Below are 23,806 nucleotides of genomic sequence, written 5' to 3' on the forward strand. Positions count from 1 at the left end.
CCCTCCTGCTCTCCAGGTTTGGTTCCTCACGTCCCGTGTTTTTCTTCCTTTATCTATTTATCCCTCCCTCCCTCCCTCCCTCCCTCCCTCCCTCCCTCCCTCCCTCCCTCCCTCCATCCATCCATCCCTTATAGTTTATTTCCATTGCGGTCTCTATACCTCTCCTATACCTCCCACTCTCTCTCTCTTTTTAATGTCTCCTCTTCGCTCTATCCATCATTTCACTCCAGCTCAGACTGCACGACCCCCCCCCTCCTCCTCCTCTCTCTCTCTCTCTCTCTCTCTCTCTCTCTCTCTCTCTCTCATGTCATCCCACCATCACCTATCCCCTCTCTCATCTTGTGTTCCCAAAAACCCATTCTACCTATAAATTGACACAACAAAAGGCAATGCACAAAAAAAAACAAAAAAAAAACAGCCAATGACCATAAACCAATGGGCCAAAAAACACAGTCTGTGTTAAAAAAAAAAAAGTAGAATCCATCACTGAGCATGCAAAGCTCATTAAAAACCTCTAAATGAATGTTATAACTCGGCGAGTGGGAGGCTAACGATGCGGCCTGTTATGTGGCAACAGTATAATGGCACCAAAGTGGCGGTTCCAGAGCCCGTGGCATTGTATAAGAGTCCCGTGCCACAAGTTTTCATCATCCATCACTGGCAGAAAGACAGGCCTGAAAGGCCCCAGCTCTCTGGGGTTATACGGCACACGAGCAGCGAGTCAGAAGAAGGATCCGCTCGAGTTATATATACTTTAGAAGTCATGAGGATGGCATTGGCGAGTTTTCTTGAGCATAGTTTTTGAGGATCGTCGAAAGGGGGCTTGATTTCTCCACAATTTACAATTCTCGCAGATGCTCTTATAATCCAGGGCAATTTAGAACGACGCAACCATTTCTGAGGAGGACCGTCGAAGGGGGGCTTGATTCCCACATATTGCCCGCAGGGAACTCAAACCTAGTGTACTGTTTGTTGCACTGTACTCTCTCCAGACAATCGCACAATCTTCAATTAATGCTCTTCCACCAATCCGCCCCCCCGTCCCGTCCCGTCCCCACACTTCCGTTTTGTCTTTGCAGTCACGTCGTATTCATGTCCCAATAGAATAGATTTTTTTTAAATGGGTTAAGACATAAAAAACGTACACTTTTGTGAATTTCATGAATGAACGAAAAGATGGCGACTTTCAGGGCTTTAATTCAGGAGGTGTATACAGACAGACTCTCTGTACTGTAGCATTCTTGGACTGTGGAATAGCCGGCTTTAGTTTAGGGGAAGACTATACTGTTACACAAACCACACCAATTATATTACATTCATACACCTTCACGGTTTGTGTAACATGATTAGGAACAGTGGGTGCAGCTGCCGAAAATGTGTTTTAATGCGACTAAGAGCCAATGTAACTTTGCAGGGCCTGGGAATTGCTTGGGGAAAATCAGGTTCTCCTTCAAACAATTAAATTGTTTGCCCGGCGTTGCCTGCTTGAATTGATTTCCCAGTGATCATTACATTGCTCTTACTGGCAAGTGCGCACACTCGCGCACGCACGCACGTCGCACGCACACACACACGCACGCACACACACGAACAGACACATGTACACACACTTCCCCATCTAGGCAGCTAGCTACTGAAAGCTTGTAATGATCCTGCATCACGGCTAGTGAATTGTCCTCTGGTCGCCTGGTGAAGCATTTCAGACCGGATATTTGCAGCTTGCACACACACGCACACGCATGAACGCACGCGCGTAACAGGCTATTGACCGGATATTGCAGCCAGCGTGCCTTAACACTATACTCTTCCCGAAGGAAAACGAACAACGGATACTTTTTTCAGCCCTGCACGTACACAGCCGTTACTGGTCTTGACGAGCAGATCTACAAGCTCGTATCGCGCCACCGAGTGGCGCGATACGAGCTTGTAGGTCTGCTATTTTTGAAAAATTCGAAGAACGACTGACATTTTTAGAATCTGATCTCAGGTCAGAATGGGTTCATCAGACCAGTGTGTGTCCAGTGGAAACCTCGTATGAATCTGATCTCAGGTCAGAATGGGTTAAGCTGATGGGCATTGTACGCCCACAGCTTGCTGGTTGGCACCACGGGGGGGGAATAACAACAGCGCTTCTGAAAACACCTGCATTTTGTGCACCTTTCCACCTTGTGTGTGTGTGTGTGTGCATGGTACTGTAACTGACGACCACCACGCTCTGACTTATGACGCGTTGCCAGCTTAAATCATCATTGTGGAATAGGTGAAAAGGTCACACACACACACACACCACCCAAAGAATATACTTTCATAAGATTTATTCTCTACCTCACAGGACAGGCGTTTCGGCTATCCAGCCTTCATCGGTGTGTGACGACGTCATTGCCTAAACATGCAGGTAATTATAAGCCTATATACTGTATTTACGGGAACACTATAAAAATGATCATCAGGTACTATGATTATACCGGAAGGAAGATTAAAACTGTTTGACTGCGGAACGCGCTAAACCTGTCTTTTTTCCCCCCATTGTCTTTCTTTATATGTTAAAAAAAAAAACTTTCTGTGTTTTAAGCATCATGTCATGCTTAATAGCTATTGAAAAAATAGCCGATCTACAAGATCATAGCGCATACGAGATTGTGTAGGTCTGCTATTTTTGAAAAGTCGTACAAATGTGGCGCAAATCTTTGAATATATATTTCACATTTTTAACTCCAATATTGGCTTCCGGGGTGTCCCATGGAACTATACATATTTTGAGATGGGGGGGGGGGGGGTCCGTGGTATAGCCTGGCTCCAGCCCTGAATCGCTAGCCACGCCCATTACGAAAATATGTTCTGGCGATTCAGGTCTGGTGACTCTCTCTCTGCCGATACGGCTGCGTGAGTGTCGTCCGGAAATCCGGTCGCAGCAGCTGATTCACCTGATTGGCCATCAGCCTTGTCACTCAACAGCGTCAGACAACAACAAACATGGCTGCCCCCCCCCCCACTGCGGTGACTCACGACCATATCGATCTGGCTAATAAATCGACCTATGATGAATAGTTTCTTTACAGACATGAGAGGTTTTATAAACCTCATCATGCGACATATTTTACCACTTTTGTTTACATGCTAGTATATAGCGCTCGTTGGCTGAATTTGTTTGGTTGGCAAATGGGTTAGCCATAGACGCCGTGAATCTTCAAAGGTTATAGTGTAACAACCGGCATGTAGGGAACAGAAGTTATGGTGATTGATTTATAACGCAGTGAATGTGTAAAGAAAAGTGTACAGAAAGTGTTAAAATTATGTTTTCATGTGGCCAGTTATTTTCACATCATAGCGCCACCCACCTGAACTTAAGCCTCGCCTACAGCTGTTGTTGTGTGATAATGGGGGAGGGGATGATTTCACGACGTCACTAAAGTGGTGGCATTTAATTCGATTGGGCCTTTTGACGCAATGTATGGAACAACATATTTTCAGATGGGGGGGGTCGGCACCCAATTACATATAATTTTTGGGCGTCCTTGACATGAAAATGTTTGAGAACGACGGACATAGAAACATTTTCTGAAAACCGTCAGGATTTAGAACACATTTGTATAGAATCGTCCTCGGGTCTAAATGCAGGGTTACGGAGAGCTGGAAGGAGGTGCTGATGATACTTAAAGGGACACTTCACCCTTTTTGCAAAAGAATATATGTTAATGACGTTTAGAAGCTTTATAACACTTTCCTGGGGGTCTTTATGTGTGTAATATGTGGTTTTAGATATTTTAGATTCTAACAGTGAGCCTGTTGTCTCTGATGTCATGGACACTGGGCTCACTTCCTTCCTGGACTACATGTTGTCTCAGTAAGACAGCTCTCCCCCCTATCCACAAGGAGGAGCAGTGCACCAAAGAATTATGGGAATTGTAGTCCAGGAAGGTAGTGAGACCAGTGTCCATGACATCAGAGACACTGGGCTCATTGCTACAATCTAAAATATCTAAAACCACATATTACAACCACAAAGACCCCCATGAAAGTGTTCTAAAGCTTCTAAACATCATTAACATATATTATTTTGCAAGAAGGGTGAAGTGTCCCTTTAACTCTAGGGTGTGTGTGTGTGTGTGTGTGTGTGTGTTGTGGATGATAAAGGAGCGATGGAGAAGGAGCAGGGAGCTGGTGAAAGGACGTTGATGAATGTCGCCCGTCGGGTCATTGATCAAGGCCAGTGCTATATGACGCGTTAAGGGGTCATCTCGATGCGTAAAGGTCAACCGCGGCGGCCACACACACACACACACACACACACACACACGACAAAGCTGTATATGCGCTGAAGGATCGAGCCGAGCGCACGAGACAAATGGAAGCCAGTGTCGGTCCTGCGGGGGGGCACCGTAACCCATTTAGACCTGACGTCGCAATTAAAAGAAATGTCTTCTAAATCATGACAGTTTTCTGAAAAACCCATAATTATGTTTCTGTGTCAGTGGTTCTCAAACATTTTCATGTCAAGGACCCCCAAACATATATGTAATTGGCCCACCGCGCCCCGCATGTGAAAATATGATTTGAGTTAAAAAAAAAAAAAACGTTCACTCTGAAAGATTTACGCCACATTTTCACAATTTTTCAAAAATGGCAGACCTACAAGCTCGTAGCGCGGCACTCGGTGCCGCCCTATGAGCTTGTAGATCTGCTATTTTTCAATAGCTGAAGTATATCATATAATGCCTTGAACACCAAAAGGGGTTCCCGCCCAGAATGGGTTAAATCAGTCACACAATTTCTTCCTCTAAAAACCCTGAATACAATGTCTTCATTCTGATACTGATAATAAAGTATACAATGTCAGTTCCATGCATTGATCCCAGCCTGCAACACAAATCAATCGATTGATTGATTATAGTTAAAAGCGGTTCCCAAACCTTTTTGGCCATGCACCCCCCCCCCCTGTTGCCTCCATACCTATAGCTGACGCACCCCCCCCCCCCCCACCCCCACATGGAAAAATTGCATAGGCTATATAGAGACTACATTCTGCATATACTTGCCATATATTAGCATAATATATTTAAAATAAAAAACATAGCACGCACCATTATAGCCTTTTCATGTCGCGCACCCCCTATAGAAGGCGTTCGGTCCCCCAAGGGGTGCACGGACCACAGTTTGGGAACCACTGGGTCAACCCATTCTGGGGCGGGAACCCCTTTTGGTGTTTTAAGCATTACGTTATACTTTGGCTATTGAAAAATCGTTTTTAACTCAAATCTTTGCTTCTGTGGGGTCCCTGGACCAACATATTCTCGGATGGGGATCGGGCGGCGGCCAATTTCCATATATTTTTGGGGGTCCTTGACATGAAAATGTTTGAGAACCACTGACGTAGAAACATGAGGTTTTTCAGAAAACTGTCAGGATTTAGAAGGCATTCGTATAATCGTCCTCGGGTCTAAATGGGTTAAATTAGCTCTGAAAATGCGGCCCGTTGGGCAAGGCGGTCAGACGGGTGGCGACAACAATAGCAGCTGGCAGAATGATGTACTTACTATTTTAGAAAACATGCGGAATCGCTTGATTTATGGCACCTGCATGCTGTCCAATTATTCACGGAGAGCCATAAATAATGGAGGCACGTTTCCGTTTTAAGCCCAAACAAAACACTACACCAGCTGATTTCTTTGACTAATTAGTCCCCTACTCTCTCTCTCTCTCTCTCTCTCTCTCTCTCTCTCTCTCGTGGAAGGTGTGTTAATTAGTGAAATCAGCTGGTGCCGGTGCGTTTGATGGAACGAAGAAGACCTGCGTGCCTTCGGTCCCGGGGCCCTTGCGGGACGTCGTCGGAGGCCACCCCGTTTAAAAAGGTTTGCCTAGTTCCAACTTTATGTTTGATATTAAAAAGGAAACGCGTGACGCTGCGCAATATTTAGTGCCCCCACGAACAGTGTTGTTTTTTTTTTGGCAGCACATTTAGATTTTAGTTTTAGTCGTCTCTTCAATAGTTGACATAGTTCACATTTTAGTCACCTGGAATGCTTTAGTGTTTAGTCTAGTTTTAGTCGACTAAATATCATTCGATTTTAGTCGACTGAATCTACAGTTGATTTAGCCGACTGAAATGTATTTTGGTGGGCGTTGATGCCGTCGTAATGACTGTTTTTTACGCTTGCTGAAAATAGCCGATCTACGTGCTCACAACGCGTCGCAGCTATTTGCTCTTTTCAGCATGCAACCAAGTGCAAAATGACTTATACTGGATCTCTAGTCCACGAGTCCCTTCCTAACATTTTAGTCTATCGTTTATTTTTGTTGACGAAATTGTCAGTATATTTAGTCACAGTTTTAGTCATCATGGCGTAGTTTTTCTTTAGTATTTGATGTAGTTTTTTGTCAGTGAATAAAGGTAGTCGACGAACATTTTGTCGTCATAGTTTTAGTCGACGAAAACAACACTGCCCCCAACAGCGTTGTTGTTCTGCTATGCTGTATGTGTAAAAGCCCTGTTTCTTCTTCCCCTGAGGACCATTCTACAAATGTCGTCTAAACAGTTTTCTGAAAAACGCATATTTCTACGTCGGTCGTTCTCAAACATTTTCATGTCAAGGACCCCCAAGATTATAATTATGTAATTGGCCGCCGACCCCCATCTGAAAATATGTTGTTCCAGGGACCCCCCCAGAAGCAAAAATGTGAGTTAAAAACGTTGGCTCTGAAAGAATATATATTCAAAGCTTTGCACTACATTTTCACGATAAAAAAAATAAATAGCTAAAGCATAACATAATGCTTAAAACACCAAAAAGGGTTCCTAACCTTAAACAAACCAGATCTATCTGTAACGCTGACAAGTAAAGCCCAGAGATGTAGCGATTATACAAACATTAATTTCTACGATAATCAATAATGTTTATAGCGTACGATTATATACGCATTATCTTTTCGTGCTGTCAGAAACCCTCAAATTAAATTCACTCCAAGAGTAACTGATGTATACTGAACTGAATGTTCTGTTGAAAAGAAGGGAAAAAAATCAACATAAATCAGTTTAATGTAAATAGCTTTAGTGTCAAAATATGTTATTGTTATTATATATTGAACTTTTCCTGATATTTTAATATGCTTATAGTGGCTCTCTTTTACACTACCGGCAGGCCATACCTGTAAATGAATTTTTTTATGCCATGCTCTTAGAAATCAATAGTATAAACCCATCTCCAGGTGATAAATAATCATAATTCATTACACCCCGCTCTGAGCAATCATGAATTCACTTTCTCTCGGCCTGAGGAATCAATCGTCGTCCTCATGTATATCATCATGTCCTTATATTATGGACGGTATTGATATGCAACGTGCGGCGGCCACAGTGCACACACACTACAGCAGCGCCCCCCAAAGTGGGGTCCACGGGGGGTCCTTGAGGGAGTTCCAGGGGGGTCCCCCAGCTTAAATGATAGTTTGGAACAAAAACGGACCCTTATGGGTCTGTATAAACTTGGTTCCATTTGTACACTCTCAGAGTTACATTAACGTTGATTTTACGATATAAATTGGGGGTCCCAGAGATAGAAATGCCATTAAATGGGCGACTGTAGACTAATATGCATGTCAAACTGATATGATGCTTTATAGGGGAGACCGTACCCGATATACCTTTTCATCTCGGGCTGGAGATGGCTGCTACACCAGCGCAGTGAGACTAACCACATGAACATCTCGGCGTCCCTATATATTCTCCATGGTAATGTCATAGTATAGGGGACCATCCAGCAAAAAAGAAATAGCACATCCCAGTGTAAGAATTTGCGACGGGAGCTTGTAGATCTGGAAAGAGATTTGGCGTTGAGGGAATATAAAGTTAGCGGGGGGCCAAGTATATAGATCCCTGGGGGACACCACTTATATATAGGGGGCTTAAGTGGGCTAAGTGAGAGATTATACACCTCCAGAGTGCCACGGGGACTCCATGCCATGTTTGATCTGTCTCTTTGGGACTTAACTTATATTGCAAGGCATTAACGAGTCACTTATACGGCTGCGTTGAACACGAAGAGGTCCTAAATAGATTTGTGCATCTTTACTATAGTACCTCGGGAACCGTTTTGTCGGAAGGGAACAGTCGTCGGGGAAATAGCCGATTTTGCAAGGTCACAAAGTCGTCGCGATGCAGCGCGTGGTGACACTGTCGATCGGATATTTCCGGCCGGAGAGATTTGGGGCGTAGATGGACTCATGCTGGCCCTATTGCAGAGCCCTGTGGGACCCCAGCCATCTGATTTAAGGGAGTAACCATTCTTTTGGTGTTTTTTTTAAGCAATATGTTAAACTTTAACTATTGAAACATAGCAGATCTACAAGCTCATAGCGAGTGCCGCGCTACGAGCTTGTAGGCCTGCTATTTTGGTAAAATCGTGAAAATGTACGTGGCACAAATCTTTGAATATATTCTTTCAGAGCGAACATTTTTAACTCAAATCTTTGCTTCAGGGGGTGTCCCTGCAGAACAACATATTTTCAGATGGGGGTCGGTGGGCCAATTACAGATATTTTTTGGGGGACCTTGACATGAAAATGTTTGAGAACGACTAACATAGAAACATAGGTTTTTCAGAAAACTGTTCGTCCTCAGGTCTGAATGGGTTAAGCTTTACACGAGCCCTCGCTCATACCTCTAAGTACAACAGTATATGTGTCCATACCATAAGAAATACATTCCCTGTTTCCAACCCGTATACAACACATACAGTAATGGATACTGATACTGCTTATGGACTTTCAAAAACATGATCATCAGTTATTATTGCGACCGCCGGTCGCAGATTACTATGAAAACCTGCAAAGGTCAGTCGATCCGTCACACCACCATATATGGCCGCATGTGGCCCCCGGGGGGCCGCCAGTTTCCCATGTATACTGTACGTCCTATAGAGGAGTCATGACGTCAACTATGGCTGCGCGTCATTCCCTCTCTCCGGTCTCTCCAACACGAGTTATTGAGGAAAAGCCCCCCCCCTGATGCCCCGAGGAAATTCCCAGAGCATCGGCACAGAAAGACGGACAGCTATGACCGACTGACCGACATGACTAACGGGACTCGGGCCGTACCGTACCTAGGGCCACTCTGGCCGCAGAGGCGTCGTAGTTGATCCAGAAGGAGACCCAGGAGAGGATGGTGATCAGGATGGATGGCATGTAGGTCTGCAGGATGAAGTAGCCGATATTTCTCTTCAGCTTGAAGCTCAGAGACAGCCGAGGGTACGCTCCTGTGGGACAAGAGGAGAGAGAGAGAGAGAGAGAGAGAGAGAGAGAGAGAGAATAGTCAATGTTGATCCACAATCCCACCGTGGCTGGGAGAACGGCATATAATTATAGATATAGGATTCAATTTGCTGGGTGGGGACGGACGGACGGACGGACGGACGGACGGGGGAGGAATGCCACACGCCTCTGCTTTTGATATCGCTCCCTCTGGTCATTCATTCACGCTTTTTTTCTTATGGCCGGTGGGGAGTATGATTTTTATAATCTGATCTCAGGTCAAAATGGGTTAATAAACCAACAGGTTTCCAGTCGCTGGTCGAAACACGTTGGCTTTCAGAGCTTCTTGTAGACCTGATTCAAGTACGTTGATTTTTGAGTGGTGCAACCACTCCTACAACCAGCAATGTCCGTGTACCTGTGTACCTGTGTAAATGAACACGAGTATGTGACTTATTAATACCAGTAGGGGGCGCCAGAAACGGAGAGAGGGGTAGTGCTGTGTCTCTAATGAGAGAGAGGGGGGGGGGGGGGGGGGATTGCACCACTCAGTTCACACGTGTGTGATTTTTTTCTATAGCCTCGCAGTATAGCCAAACGCCAATCTGCCGGTGCAGAAAAAAATAATCCGTCGGAAATGAGTATGGCCATGGCAGGCTAGATTTTATTACGGCCTCTCCTCTGTTATTGTTTGAGTGCAATGAGTGCTCCGATCTCTCCTCTCTTTGAAGTTTGGGTTTCCGTTGATCCTAGAAGAACCTATGTATGTTTTTAACTTTTTATCACCATTGAGCACCTGGTTGATCTCTCTCTCTCTCTCTCTCTCTCTCTCTCTCTCGGGAAGGGGAGACTGAGGAACTAACTGTGCTTTGAAAAACAACCAAGGAAACCTTTCGGCCAGTCGGCGATGGAATAGTTCCGTTGAGTGAGAAAACAGTGATGTCGATACGTATAGGAACACTTTGACCCCGAGGCCCTATTACCTGGACGAAGAGAATAGCAAACACTTTGACCTGAAGACCCTATTAGCGGAGACCCTATTATCGTCGAGTACTCAGGCGCCCATTAAACTACTTCAACTTCTTAGAGAAGGTATAGGAGAATAACCGCCCTGACCAGCGATACTTGGGAACGTTTGCCACCAGCGCTAATAACATACGAGTCCTCCTCATTGACAGTGTTGGGGTGCAACATCTTATCCAGTGATAATAAGCGATACAAACGGTATACAATTCAAACGATAATGAGACGAGATCAAGGATTCTGGGGGGAACATGGTGAAATTTCACCTTTTTAAATAGTGAAAATAGCAATCTCAAGTTTAAGTGACGATTTAGTTTAGTTGATTTGAATTTATTTGCATCGATTCGTAGATATTCTTAAAAACGATGCAGCCATTCAGTAGATTGTGAGTGTGGTGTCAGAAACAGAACATTGTCAGTGAGAACGGAAGGCATTTTGCCAAAGTGTTATAATGTTAATTCTATTCAGATTCCCTGAAGTTCCTCTGCTGGACACTTGTAGATCCGTTTTCAAATAGCCAAAGTTTAAATAGTGATTAAGTGGTTGATGTAAGTTTTGTAATAATAATTCCAATATATAAAGTAACTAGTAACTAGGGATGTCCCGATACACTTTTTTTGCTTCCGATCCGATACCTCAATTTCTGTGTTAGCTGATACCGAATACAGATACAAGTGTCGTGATCTCATGTTGTGTTTATAGCTATATCTCGTGTTGTGTTCATAGCAGACTCCTCACTCAAAGGTGCACTTTCAGTTTGGGCAACTCCAAAGCAAACATCCCAACATTGTATTTACCTGCCATAGTGTCAACCCCTTACCCCTGTGTCGGATCTGTGGTTAGACTGGCATATTCACCGATACCGATATGACCCGATAAATAAGGGCCGATCCGATACTTTTCCCGATACCGATACAGTATTTGGACATCTCTACTAGTAACTAAACCTTTCAAATAATTGTAGTGGAGTAAAGTACAATATTTTCCTCTGATATGTACAATGATGGAGAAGAAGAAAAAGTATAGAAATGTTGAAATACTCCAATAAAGTAAATTTACTTTCCACCACGGTCATTTTGACATCTTAAAATGTCAAAAAGTAAATGAAATCCAGAGAGCTTCCAAGGCCTTCAGGAGTGAACAGGGAGCACGCTGGGACATCTTGTTGTTTTCTTTCAGTTTCCATGACTACGCCACAGCAGCATGCGTTGGACTTATTTCCATGGTAACAAGTATCCCCTCTCTTGCACACGCGTTTGCCCGCACGCACGCACGTGCACACACACACACACACACACACACACACACACACACACACACACACACACACACACACACACACACACACACACACACACACACACACACACACACACACACACACACACACACACACGCACACGCACACGCACACACACACGCGCGCGCACACAAAGCACCCATGCCCATAATAACCCTATTTCAGGGTGATTTGACACAAGTGAATGTACCATGCATGTTGTATGATGACATGATCCATTTCTGTGACCCGGTCCCACAACCATCCCATCCACCTTCATGGTCCATTCAATGAGCATTAATGGCGTGTATATAAATGCACGTATAGAAAACACCCATTTGATAAGCATGGTGTTTAGCATTATGTCCCTTGCGCTAATCTGCCATGAGGAAGCATTGTGTGATTATACTGGCGTGAGCCGGCACGAGACATTCCCTCCCTCCCTGCTGTGTGCGTTGCGTTGCGCTGCGTGTGTGCGTGCGTGCGGTGCGTTGCGTGCGTTGCGTTGCCTGCGTGCGTGCGCATGCCCCGCACGGTATATGTGCGATCTGTTCTAAGGAAAGGGCACGGCGTGATTTATCCCGTATCTCCTGGTGTGTGTAGTACGCGCGTGTATGGATTGAACGTATGGCTCATATATGGCTCATTACTCGTCCTATCCCCGGCTATTCATCATGTTCTCTTTTGTACTCGTAGGGAGATAAGTGGAGGCCATTGCGCTGATATTTCCAGCCCGTGGGCGGTAAGTGGGTGTTTTGTGTTTCAGCCAACGTTTGCTTGTGGCCGAGCGCCGCGGTCCACATTGACTCTGCATTGTAGCGTGCGCAGATGGATGGACGGTAGTACGCCTTGGAAGGAAGAAAAAAAATAGCGTGTCATGGTGGCGGTGGCTCAGTATATAGTGTATATATATAGTGTAGTGGCTCAGTATATAGTATATAGTGTGTATATATATATAGTGTATATATATAGTGTAGTGGCTCAGTATATAGTATATAGTGTGTATATATATATAGTGTATATATATAGTGTAGTGGCTCAGTATATAGTATATAGTGTGTATATATATATAGTGTATATAGTGTAGTGGCTCAGTATATAGTATATAGTGTGTATATATATATAGTGTATATAGTGTAGTGGCTCAGTATATAGGGGTAGAGAAGCAGCGGCTCGGTAAAAATGGGAAGGTTGTCGGTTTCGAGCCCCACGCAGCTCCCTCTGCGTTGGGTGTCGAAGTGTCCTTGAGCAAGACACTGAACCCTTAAAGGGACACTTCACCCTTTTTGAAAAAAAACATGTTAATGACGTTTAGAAGATTTAGAACACTTTCCTGGGTTTTTTTTATGTGTGTAATTATGTGGTTTTAGATATTTCAGATTTTAGCAGTGAGCCCAGTGTCTCTGACACTGGACTACATTTCCCATAATGCTTTCCACCTGGATTCCAAGCATCTTGCTTATTATGTTTCAGCAAGCATGTGACACAAAAAAACCTACACGCGCACACACGCAGATTCAACAAACCGTGTTGTTTGCCTCTCTAAAACCAACACGAGGTGCATACATGGAAAGAAAACAACAAACAGAAGCTTGCCTGGAACTCTTGACACAGAACAATGTATTATTTAAGAAGTGATTATAAGCGCCGTTTCAAAAGAAACTGCTGGAAATAAATAGCCCTAAGTCCTTATAAGCTCACAACAATGTGAACCTGCATGCTCCTGTCACAGCTGCTGCTATAGCACACAATCAAGACTAGTAGAATACGTTCAACATTTCAAACAAACAAAAAAGTAATCATACTTGAAGCCTTTGTAGTAACCCCCCCCCCCGCACACACACACCCCCTCCTCCGGTTAAAAGATAAATAAAAAGTGAAAGCATATATATATATATATATATATATATATATATATATATAAGTGGGAGGGCCCGCGTGGACTCTTTTCACACTTTCTGAGTTAAATTAACAACGAGAACTTGACTGTGCGAGTTGTGTGTGTATGTGTATGTGCGTGCGCGTGTGTGCGCGTGCGTGCGTGCTTAGAGCAGAATAATTGATGCTGTGGGTCTCGTTGCACATGAATATATGATGCCCCCCTGAATCCTGCGTTGTTTTTCTTGCCGGAGCGCCGGAAGAAACAGCGCGGTAATTGGCAACCGCACCAGCCTCTCGCTCTACCACCGAGAACTAAGATGCAGAGAGAGAGAGAGAGAGACTGAGAGAGAGACTGAGAGAGAGACAGAGGGAGAGAGAGAGACTGAGAGAGAGAGAGACTCTGAGAGAGAGAGAGACTGAGAGAGAGAGAGACTGAGAGAGAGAGAGACTGAGAGAGAGAGAGAGAGAGAGAGAGACAGAGACAGAGAGAGAGAGAGAGACTGAGAGAGAGAGAGAGAGAGAGAGAGAGCTGTGAGAAATGAGGACAAAGTGGTTCGAACGAGACGGAAAGGAGAGATACCGGAGAAAAGATGGACGCCATAGAACTGAAGAGACTATATAGGAGGGAGATAAGGGAGGGATGGAGCGGTGTGAGACCGGCAGATTATTATAGCCCCATAAAGACCTGAGGGCCGATTCTATACGTAATACAAAATGCCTTCTGAATCGGGATATAGTTCTTACACTTTCGAGATTTTTCACCCGTGTGAACTAAGTGGTGTGGTGTGTGGGGGGGGGGGGTCCCCGGAACTTCCAAGACCCACAGGAACGCGCCCAGGTGGCCTGCCCGGTTCCTGTGAGCCGCCCCGCGTCCGAAACGGTCGAGAAATGAGTACCACAGACGTACCATTCTGACTCCTCCACGAAAAGGCCTCGTTGTCCTGAACCCTTATCTATCATTTATACATTATGGATCAATAGTGTGGACTTAGACTGTTTTTCGTTACTGTGTGGGGGAATTAGCATTTAGCACTGCAGACACCTCTCCCTCTCTCTCTCTCTCACTCTCTCTCTCTCTGTAATTAGCAGGCAACAGTGCAACACTATCTCTCTCTCTCTCTGTTTCTAGCACAACAGTGCCACTTTTTCCCCTACTGGTACTCATAGGGACATAGATTGTGACACGGGGACACAGCTGTTTCTTTTTCATCAAAAATGATAGCAGATGTACAAGCTCGCAGCGCGGCACGTAGTGTCCCGCTGCGAGATTGTATATCTGCTGTTTCTTTTTAATGACAAAGATGCGTCATGTGGAGGGAACTGCCGGAAAGAGCACGAAGGAGAGAGCAGTAGTCGGTGGCAGTATAGTTTCGAGAATAGCTGCATCTACAAACTGAGACATTTTTGAAAACTCGAAAATATATGGACATTCTGCACAAGACACTTTTTGTAGTGACACTTTTACTCGAGGCAAAAACGTTGAATGAATGTATGGGCCTTTTACCGTTTCTTCTACATCGAGGCATTGCCACTTCTACTGAACTAAACAAAGCCCAGTACTTCGTCACTGAGAGTTGAAAGAGAGAGAGAGAGAGAGATTAAAAGCAGTGGCATGTGTAATGGAGGAGTCCCGGCCATTAGACGGCCCTGTTGGGGGAGCCTTTGACGCGCTCCGCGCTTCCTGCCAGGCGCGCCGCAGCAGACCACTGCAGGACACTAAAGTTTAATGGCTGCCGCCCTGCACGGGGGACGTGCTGCATGCATGCTTCTTCTTTAATGGCCGCCCACCCTGCACGGGGGGGACGTGCTGCGTGCTTCTTCTCGCAAACAAGCGTACTGCCGCTCGCTCGCCCCGAGCATGTTCCGGAACCATGCGGCGATGCAGACAAGTGGTTTCTGACTGTCCCGTCGGCGAAAACCTTGCATCTCCACGTTTCAACTTTTGGTGTTTTAAAGCATACGTTATACTTTAGCTATTGAAAAATCGCAGTTCTACAAGCTCGCAGCGCAGCACTGAATGCTGCGATATGAGCTTGTAGATCTGCTATTTTTGAAAAACTTGTAAATGTGCCACAAGTCTTTGAATATATACTTTCACAGTGAACGTTTTTAACTCCAATCTAATCAAATTCACATAATTCTGTGGGGGGGGGCTGGACGTAGCGCTTGGAAGGAACACGTTATTCCGACGACCAGTTCCTTTCCCCTCCATCAGGCGCCCCGGGCTGGCCAAGGGGGAGGTAGTTCAGAGACCAGGATTACTGCATGTTTTTTGTGAGGGGACACGGGGAGAACATGCAAACTCCACACAGAAAGGCCCTTTCGCCAACCCCGCCTCGGGTATGGGCACTAATGACACGGAGGAGAAAACACGCCCCCCCCAGCGGGAATCGAACCCAGGACCTTCTGGCTGTGAGGCGACAGCACTGCCACCGTGCCCCTCTCAAGGACACTAACTCTGGGGGAGCCCGGGTTCAAACAACGCTTCAGGCTTTCCTGTACTTTTCCTGGCTTTTTTCTGGAAATAATTGTCTTCGCCAAGATTATCTCCACTCATGTTTATAGCCTTGCTAATTCTTCTTTGTTATGACAAGTGTCCCTTTTCAACACTTCTTTTCGTCGCGAAACATAATCTGAATAGCATTGACATAACACCAATTTTGCCCTCCTTTCTCACTGTCAACGTTTTGACAGTTTACTGACAATCCAAATGACATGAGTGTGCAGTTCTCAAATGGCACGTCTGTAACCATTCTTAAAGGGATATAGTCTTAAGAAACTACTTTTTTTCTAACCATTGGCATATACTCACTCCATTTGCGAATGTATGTCTTATAGTACCTTTAAAGTCCTGATGCTAACACAAACAAGAAAATCCACGTTCATTTCCTCTGCGTCCTCGTGTGGAAAAGAGGCACGACAGTAACGTTACGTATGCTTATGAAACGAGGGAGATCGATGCCGGCAATATGTTGGCCCATAACACATTGTGTATGAAGTGGCACTATAGTTACAGTAACACACGGAGGATACAGTATCCCCTCTCACTCGCCCTTCATTACCCCTGAACGTACGCTCTGTAATTAATGATGTTATTTACAGTAATATACAGTATATTATTATTATTATTATCATTTTTTTATGACATCGGCCTGTTTTACCGTCTGTTTGCCTGGGCGATGATCTCCTTTTAAAAGGGAGTGAGCAAATCTATAAATAACTCTTGATTGACGCGTTCCAGTACAGCCGTTAATGAGTGCAATCTTGGTGCGCGAGGTGATAACATCGTGTGTGCCTCTCTCTCTCTCTCTCTCTCTCTCTCTCTCATCTTGACGTTTATTGACCATTGGTCTGCTTTCGGCTTTGGTCAATAAACCGCCATCGCCGAGCTTTTGGGAGGGGATGTTTGGTTATTCTATATCACGACTGTCCGTTTTTCAAATTAAAGATATATATATAAATATATATATAAAGATATATGAGTATTTGACCCCCGTGCGGAAACGTGGTCAATCATTCTGCTGGGAAGGAGAAGACCTTTCGTTTGTTTCTGCTTCGGCCATTGCTGATGGCTGGCGTTTTGCAGCCTTTGCTCAGGGACGCGTAGAGGCCATCTGGAGACCGTCAATAGCTTCGTGGGCACTACTACTACTGGGCAGAGGGCTTTTCTTTGTGACTGCCGCGCTCTGACTCATTGTGTGTTCAAATCATGCAATAGAAATAACGGTGATCGGTCGCACACACACACACCAAGAACTGCTTTAGTTTGTATTCTTGCATAGTGAATAATAGACAAATGTTTCGGCTATCCAGCCTTCATCAGTGTGAAGGCTGGACAGCCGAAACCATTGCTGGAGCTGCTATAGAGCCTTCTCTTATGGGGGGTCCTTGGCATATATTTTCTAATGGGGGGTCGGCAGGGCTAACTGGTATCAATTTGGGGGTCCTTGACATGAAAAGGTTTGGGAACCAGACACTCATGCTGCTGCACGGACTGGCTGTTAAGTAATGTGTATCCACTTCAGTGTTGTTTTTGGCAGCAAATTTAGATTTTAGTCTCTTGAGTAGTTTTAGTCACATTTTAGTCACCTGGAATGTTTTAGTGTTAGTCTAGTTTTAGTCAACTAAATATCCTAGGATTTTAGTCGACTATTATCTACAGTTGATTTAATCGACTAAAATGTGTTTTGGTGGGCCTTGATGCCGTCGTAATGGCTGATTTTACACTTGCTGAAAATAGCCGATCTACAAGCTCACAACGAGTCGCGCTGCGACGCGCTGTGAGCTTGTAGATCAGCTATTTTCAGCATGTAAAATGACTTATACTGGATCTCTTGTCCACTAGTCCCTTCCTAACATTTTAGTCTAGTTTTTATCTGTTGACGAAATTGTCAACATATTTAGTCTTAGTTTTAGTCATCAGCACAGCTTAGCTTTCATTTAGTTTCCATGTAGTTTTCGTCAGTGGCAAAAGGTAGTCGACGAACATTTTTCGTCTTGGTTTTAGTCGACAACGCCGATCCACTTACAATCTGCTGCTAGGCTATGTGTGTCTCTCACCCGCAAGAGAGACTTCTGTGCTTCTGTGTACAGACAGTACAGTATATCTATACTGTATATACTATATTCTGTCCACACATCGTTATGTATGCGTTTGACATTGAGCTTTCTTGCCTCTTCTTTATACCCTTCACTGTAACTCTTCCCTGAAAACCGCCAAACGCTGCAGCTCGGAGCTCATACAGAAAAGGAGTTTCGTAACCGTAAGAACCTGTAGTGACAATTCGTTTTGGAGTTGGGGAAACGCAGTATGTCAACGCTTGCAGGGGAGAAGAAGATGTGTCTAAAAAGCACGCATGAGACGAAAGCACGTCCCGTCGGTAAAATATGTATTTGGGACGAATAGAAAAACCCCGACTTGGGATGCAGTCGAGACAAAAGAGGATTGTTGATTTAATTTTTAATGCTGCTATATACGTGGAAGCCGAACCTGAGCCGACTATCGGTGTGCATATCACTGTCGCTATAAGCGAGAGTGTCTGTGTAGAAGAGCCGCCTGCATGGAAATGCCAACTCACGTATACATCGTGTCTGTGTGTAGCCCCCCGGGGCTAGGAAATGGCAACTTGTAAAAGTTTAAATAAGCTTCTAACCTCTTAAAAACCCATTCTGGACGGGAACGCCTTTTGGTGGATTATGTCATACTCATACGGTACTTTAGCTATTGAAAAATAGCAGATCTACAAGCTCGTATAGCGTGGCACCGAGTGCCGCGCTACGAGCTTGTATAGGTCTGCTATTTCTTTTAAATCGGGAAAATGTAGTGCAAATCTACGTGCAAATTAGATAGAAGAAAAGGTGTTTTTTTTTTTCTTCTTTTTAATTATTTGTTCGGCCCAAACAAATGTGTTTATTGTCATCATGATTTGTCAACTCGGCTGTTGGCTTTGTACGAGGCTTATACAGGTCTTTAAATATAATACATAATATGTAGGCACAGCCAACATTCCTATAGCTTCAACCTTTCCTTTCTCACCGTTGGCAAACAATCTTTTTTTCAGCTTCACTTTATTTGTATCACGTCAATCATTTACAGGTGCAAAAGAGAGAGGGTGAGATGTTATTTCACTGCAAGCTACTGTAACGGCCCCACAGTCTATACCTGGTTGTTGTGATATTCAGGAAGTGTTGACATGCTGGCCTTTTAATTTGACAGTATTGGAGCCAGCTGAGGATTGCTTGGTGATTGGAACCCAGCTCAGCTGTGGAGCTGGGGGGCAGTTTTTAAAACGCTGGTTATATTAAAGCGAGGGAGACGCGAGGCAAAACGTTTGTTGAATATTAAGGATGGAAAAAGAAGGAACAAAGGACGGACAAAGGAAAGGACAGAAAGGCCATGGTACGACTACAAACATCAGTGGCGTTTCCAGGAGTTACATTTTGGGCAGGCAAGATGTGTTAATTGTCTCCCCGCGCACAATCGTAGCACTAAAGGCCAATCAGCTGTCCACTAATGGTTCTCAGGTCTTGTTTTTGTCCTCTCTCTTTTCTCATTGTATGGATTTTGGCCAAGGGGGCCAGTGAGGCACTCCAATGTTGAAGCGCTGGGGCCCTAGTGGTAAGAGGAGGGACTACAGGCGTACCCCGTGGATTCATGACCGGGAAACCCCCGTGCAGCTGGGCTTTAACATTGAGCGCTCGGTTGCACTTCCGCATTAGACCGCCAAAATGTGGCTGAACTGGTGGAGCTTCGCGCCAGTTCAGTCTCTATCCTTCTTTATACTCTACTATATATACTTGAACGTATACATAAAAATGACAATCTAACAAGGCATTTTAGGTTGAATGTTTAACCCATTCTGAACGGGAACCCATTTTGGTGTCAGCATCATGTTATGCTTTAGCTATTGAAAAACAGCAGATCTACAAGCTCATAGCGCGCCACCGAGTGGCGCGATACGAGCTTGTAGGTCTGCTATTTTTGAAAAATCGAAGAACGACTGACATTTTTCTAGAATCTGATCTCAGGTCAGAATGGATTAATCAGACCAGTGTGTGTCCTAGTGGAAACCTCGTATGAATCTGATCTCAGGTCAGAATGGGTTAATCGTGATATATATTTCAGTTGGAAACGCATCTCCTTTTTTCCCCCCCCGACGTGTTATGATTGTTTTCGCCGCCGTAAATGCATAGTACCTACTTATATACCACAGTGTCTCTCACAAGCAGCGGTGGAAAGTAACTAATTACATTTACTTAACCCATTCTGACCTGAGATCAGATTCATACCAGGTTTTCCACTGGACACACACTGGTCTGATGAACCCATTCTGACCTGAGATCAGATTCTAAAAATGTCAGTCGTTCTTCGAATTTTTCAAAAATAGCAGACCTACAAGCTCGTATCGCGCCACTCGGTGGCGCGATATGAGCTTGTAGATCTGCTATTTTTCAATAGCTAAAGCATAACATGATGCCAACACCAAAATGGGTGCCCGGTCAGAATGGGTTAAGTACTGTAGAATTTTTTTAGGTATTTGCATACAAGGTTTCCGCCCGACAGCGACACTTCCTCCGGCCATGTGGATTTCACAACCTATTTTGGGCCGGGAACCCCTTTTGGTGTTTTAAGCATTATGTTATATACTTTAGTTATTGAAAAATAGCAGACCTACAAGCTCGTAGCGCGGCACCGAGTGCCACGCTACGAGCTTGTAGATCTGCTATTTTTGAAAAATCGTGAAAATGTAGTGCAAATCTTTGAATATTATATATTCTTTCAGAGCCAACGTGTTTAACTCAAATCTTTGCTTTCGGTGGAGGGGGGGGGGGGGTCCCTGAAACAACATATTTTCAGATGGGGGGGGGGTCGGCGGCCAATTACATATAATCTTTGGGGTCCTTGACATGGAAATGTTTGAGAACGACTGACATTAGAAACATGGGGGTTTTTCAGAAAACTGTCAGGATTTAGAAGGTATGTGTAGAATCGTCCTCGGGTCTAAAACAGAAATTGATTATACACATGAAGGCCCCCCTCAAAAAAAAAGAATGAGGCCTGAAAACGTGTGCCTCTCTGAACATAACGGTACACCATACTGGGGACAAACATGTCCCAGTAAAATGAGAGAGAGAAGCCAAAACAGGGTGTTCTGTTCTCCTTACTGGAAGGGGGACTGGTAGTGTTCACAGCACTGCCCACGTGTGACTCACACGTGCATATGGCACCACAATCGTCGATGGCGGGTGGAAACCTTCTATGTCCAAAATTATTTTTATTAGGCAAAAACTATTGAAATAGTGAAAATAGACGATCTATACTATCTATACTATCTATACTATATTATCTACAACCTTGCGACAGGTTGCTATTTCTTTTTTTTTACTATACAATAAACTTTTGTATAAAGTAGGGTATTCATTTATGGAAACAAAAGTTTAAATATGGAGGTGAGGTTTCTGCCCGAGTAACAATATAGAAGCAGCATAATGTATAAGACATTCAGGAGTTGAGTACAGTTGAGTTAGAGTCCACTGCTGCTGTATATTTCACTGTATATTTCATGTGCTTGGGATTTAGCATTTATTTTTTTATTTTCAGAGTTTCACTAAACACTTTTTTTTTATTTCCCAATGAATCGTACACATGTGGCTCAGAGATCAATTAACATTATGGTCATTATATCACCAAATGTATACCACGTGACAGCCACAGACTTTTGTCTCATTGATTGTATAATGTATAGATCTATTTTTTTTTCTACTTATTTTGTTCCCTGCTCCAGTTTTCTTGGCTCTGTGTTTCTTCTGTTCGGCTCTCAACGGTATCTCATTTGTAATCGCCTCTCCATATATATACAGTCTTTGCACGTTTTAGTTGGTTCTGCGGGGGGTGTCCCTGGAACAACATATTTTCAAATGGGGGTTGGTGGCCAATTACATATAATCTTTGGGGTCCTGGACATGAAATATTGAGCACCACTGGCACTGATATAGAAACATGGGTATTTCAGATAACTGTCAGGATTTAGAAGGCTTTTCTTCTTTTTTTTAACGTCAGGCCTAAATAGGTTTTAAAAGACAGGCAGTCTTGGGTTTTGATCCCACTAGATTACAACAACAACCCTGAAGATGCCATGAAAAGTTCATTGCGTTGAATTACGGTCTCGAGACAGTTTCCGAGGCAGGCAAGTGGATTCTCACAACCCCGGCGTACACTGAAATGAATGGGATCTAATGGGGCTTCCTCGAAAACCTAACGAACCATGACATGTTTTGGAAAACAGTTGGCAGCCAGTGCCACGGATACTGTGTGAGTCACGGGCCAGTGGGGTAAACAGCTCGCCAAAGCAGCAGTATGGTCCCTGCCACAACACGCGCCCGAGGGTCCCTATTAATAGGCAAACAACCATACGGCGAAAACAGAGCCGTGCCCCCCCCCCCCCCCTCAGTCAACCAAGTATGTGATTTATGTGCATGTATGTATTTTTGCACGGTGATTGTATACAGTACAGTATATAGATATCTTTTTATGTTCTCGTGACATCTCGAGACCCTTAGATCTCCATATAATGTGACGCGAGTCCACACTTGCAAATAATGAACCGAGTTGGTACAACACATGGATTGACGTACTATAGATCTGCATATATGGAGCCGGCCTTTTTTATTATTATTTACTATATTCCTACTAGACCCCAAGAAATTACATCTGGCCACAAAAGATCACAGGATCTATTGAATGTGACAAACATGTGACATATTGAGCCTATACACAGAAGCCTTCCCCCAGTAGGCTACCTTCACATTCAGTAGATCCTGTGATCTTCTGTGGCCAGATGTAATTTCCTGGGGTTTATTAGGACTATGGTAAATAATACAAAATTAAATCACCATAAAATGTGGTAAAAACTACAATATCTATACATATATCTACAAGCTCATAGCGTGCCACAGAGTGGCGCGCTACAAGCTTGTATAGGTTGTATGGGTTAATACTGCTGTGCCGTATTAAGAAGCTCTGTTCCAGCACGACCTCTCCCCTTTAGGGGGTGTGTGTGTGTGTGTGTGTGTGTGTGTGTGTGCGTGCGCGACGTGGCGTTTACCTGTCGAGAATACCACGTTTTTGGAGACCAGCTTGTAGTCGACGATGGAGAACTGTGGCAGCTCGATGCGCGTTACCCCCGTCACCGCCGTCTCCCCTCCCTTCCAGTAGAACTCGATGTCATCTGTGGTGTAGCCATCTGTAGCGGGACACACGCACGCACACACAGGCAGTGCAGGCACACACACACGCACACACACACACACAGAAAATGAAATGTAACCATCTGCCATACATTGGAGAGTGTTGCTGATCAACCAACTGGAGCGTCATTAGGGATGCGAAGAAGAAAAAAAAGGAAACATGTTTGAAGTTGAGAGAGAGAGAGAGAGAGAGAGAGACCTGAAAAGCAAGTCACTTAACAGATTCACGAGTTCACTCAAATGTTAAGAAATAGTGCCTCGTGCCCCCGAATGACGCATGCATGGGCCTGGCCGCTAGTATGTATGGGCCTGGCCGCTAGCATGCACGCATGGGCCTGGCCGCTATAGCATGTATGGGCCTGGCCGCTAGCATGTATGGGCCTGGCCGCTAGCATGTATGGGCCTGGCAGCTAGCATGCATGCATGGAACGCTTTGAATGCTGTCGGGTTGTCTACCCATATAACCAGTAGGTTGCTCATCAAGACCATGCAATGGAGCCTATACTGGCTGCCATTATAGGAATCACTAAATGACTGGCGCCGTAGTGAAAACATCATGAAACTGACTCACGTGGCCGGTTAAGACTGAGGTTAAGGTTAGGGGACTTATGTGGCCGGTTAACACTGAGGTTA

At 44.5% G+C, this 23,806-nt stretch overlaps 1 protein-coding gene across 1 annotated transcript in view; it reads right to left on the bottom strand.

Annotated features, from left to right (window-relative positions):
• The window catches only part of LOC308311619 (gamma-aminobutyric acid receptor subunit beta-3-like), a gene marked incomplete at its 3' end in the record, with an annotated part of 39,558 nt that overhangs the window by 12,284 nt on the left and 3,468 nt on the right, over window positions 1-23,806 (bottom strand). Inside the window, exons 3-4 of the mRNA XM_080758373.1 lie at window positions 23,032-23,169; window positions 9,096-9,248 (exon numbers count right to left, since the gene is read on the bottom strand). Of these exons, the coding sequence (XP_080614499.1) occupies window positions 9,096-9,248; window positions 23,032-23,169 (291 nt within the window). The remainder of the gene's footprint in view (window positions 1-9,095; window positions 9,249-23,031; window positions 23,170-23,806) is intronic.

Source organism: Protomyctophum bolini (assembly GCF_963924005.1).
Source record: "Protomyctophum bolini genome assembly, chromosome: 24".
Lineage (NCBI taxonomy): Eukaryota > Metazoa > Chordata > Actinopteri > Myctophiformes > Myctophidae > Protomyctophum > Protomyctophum bolini.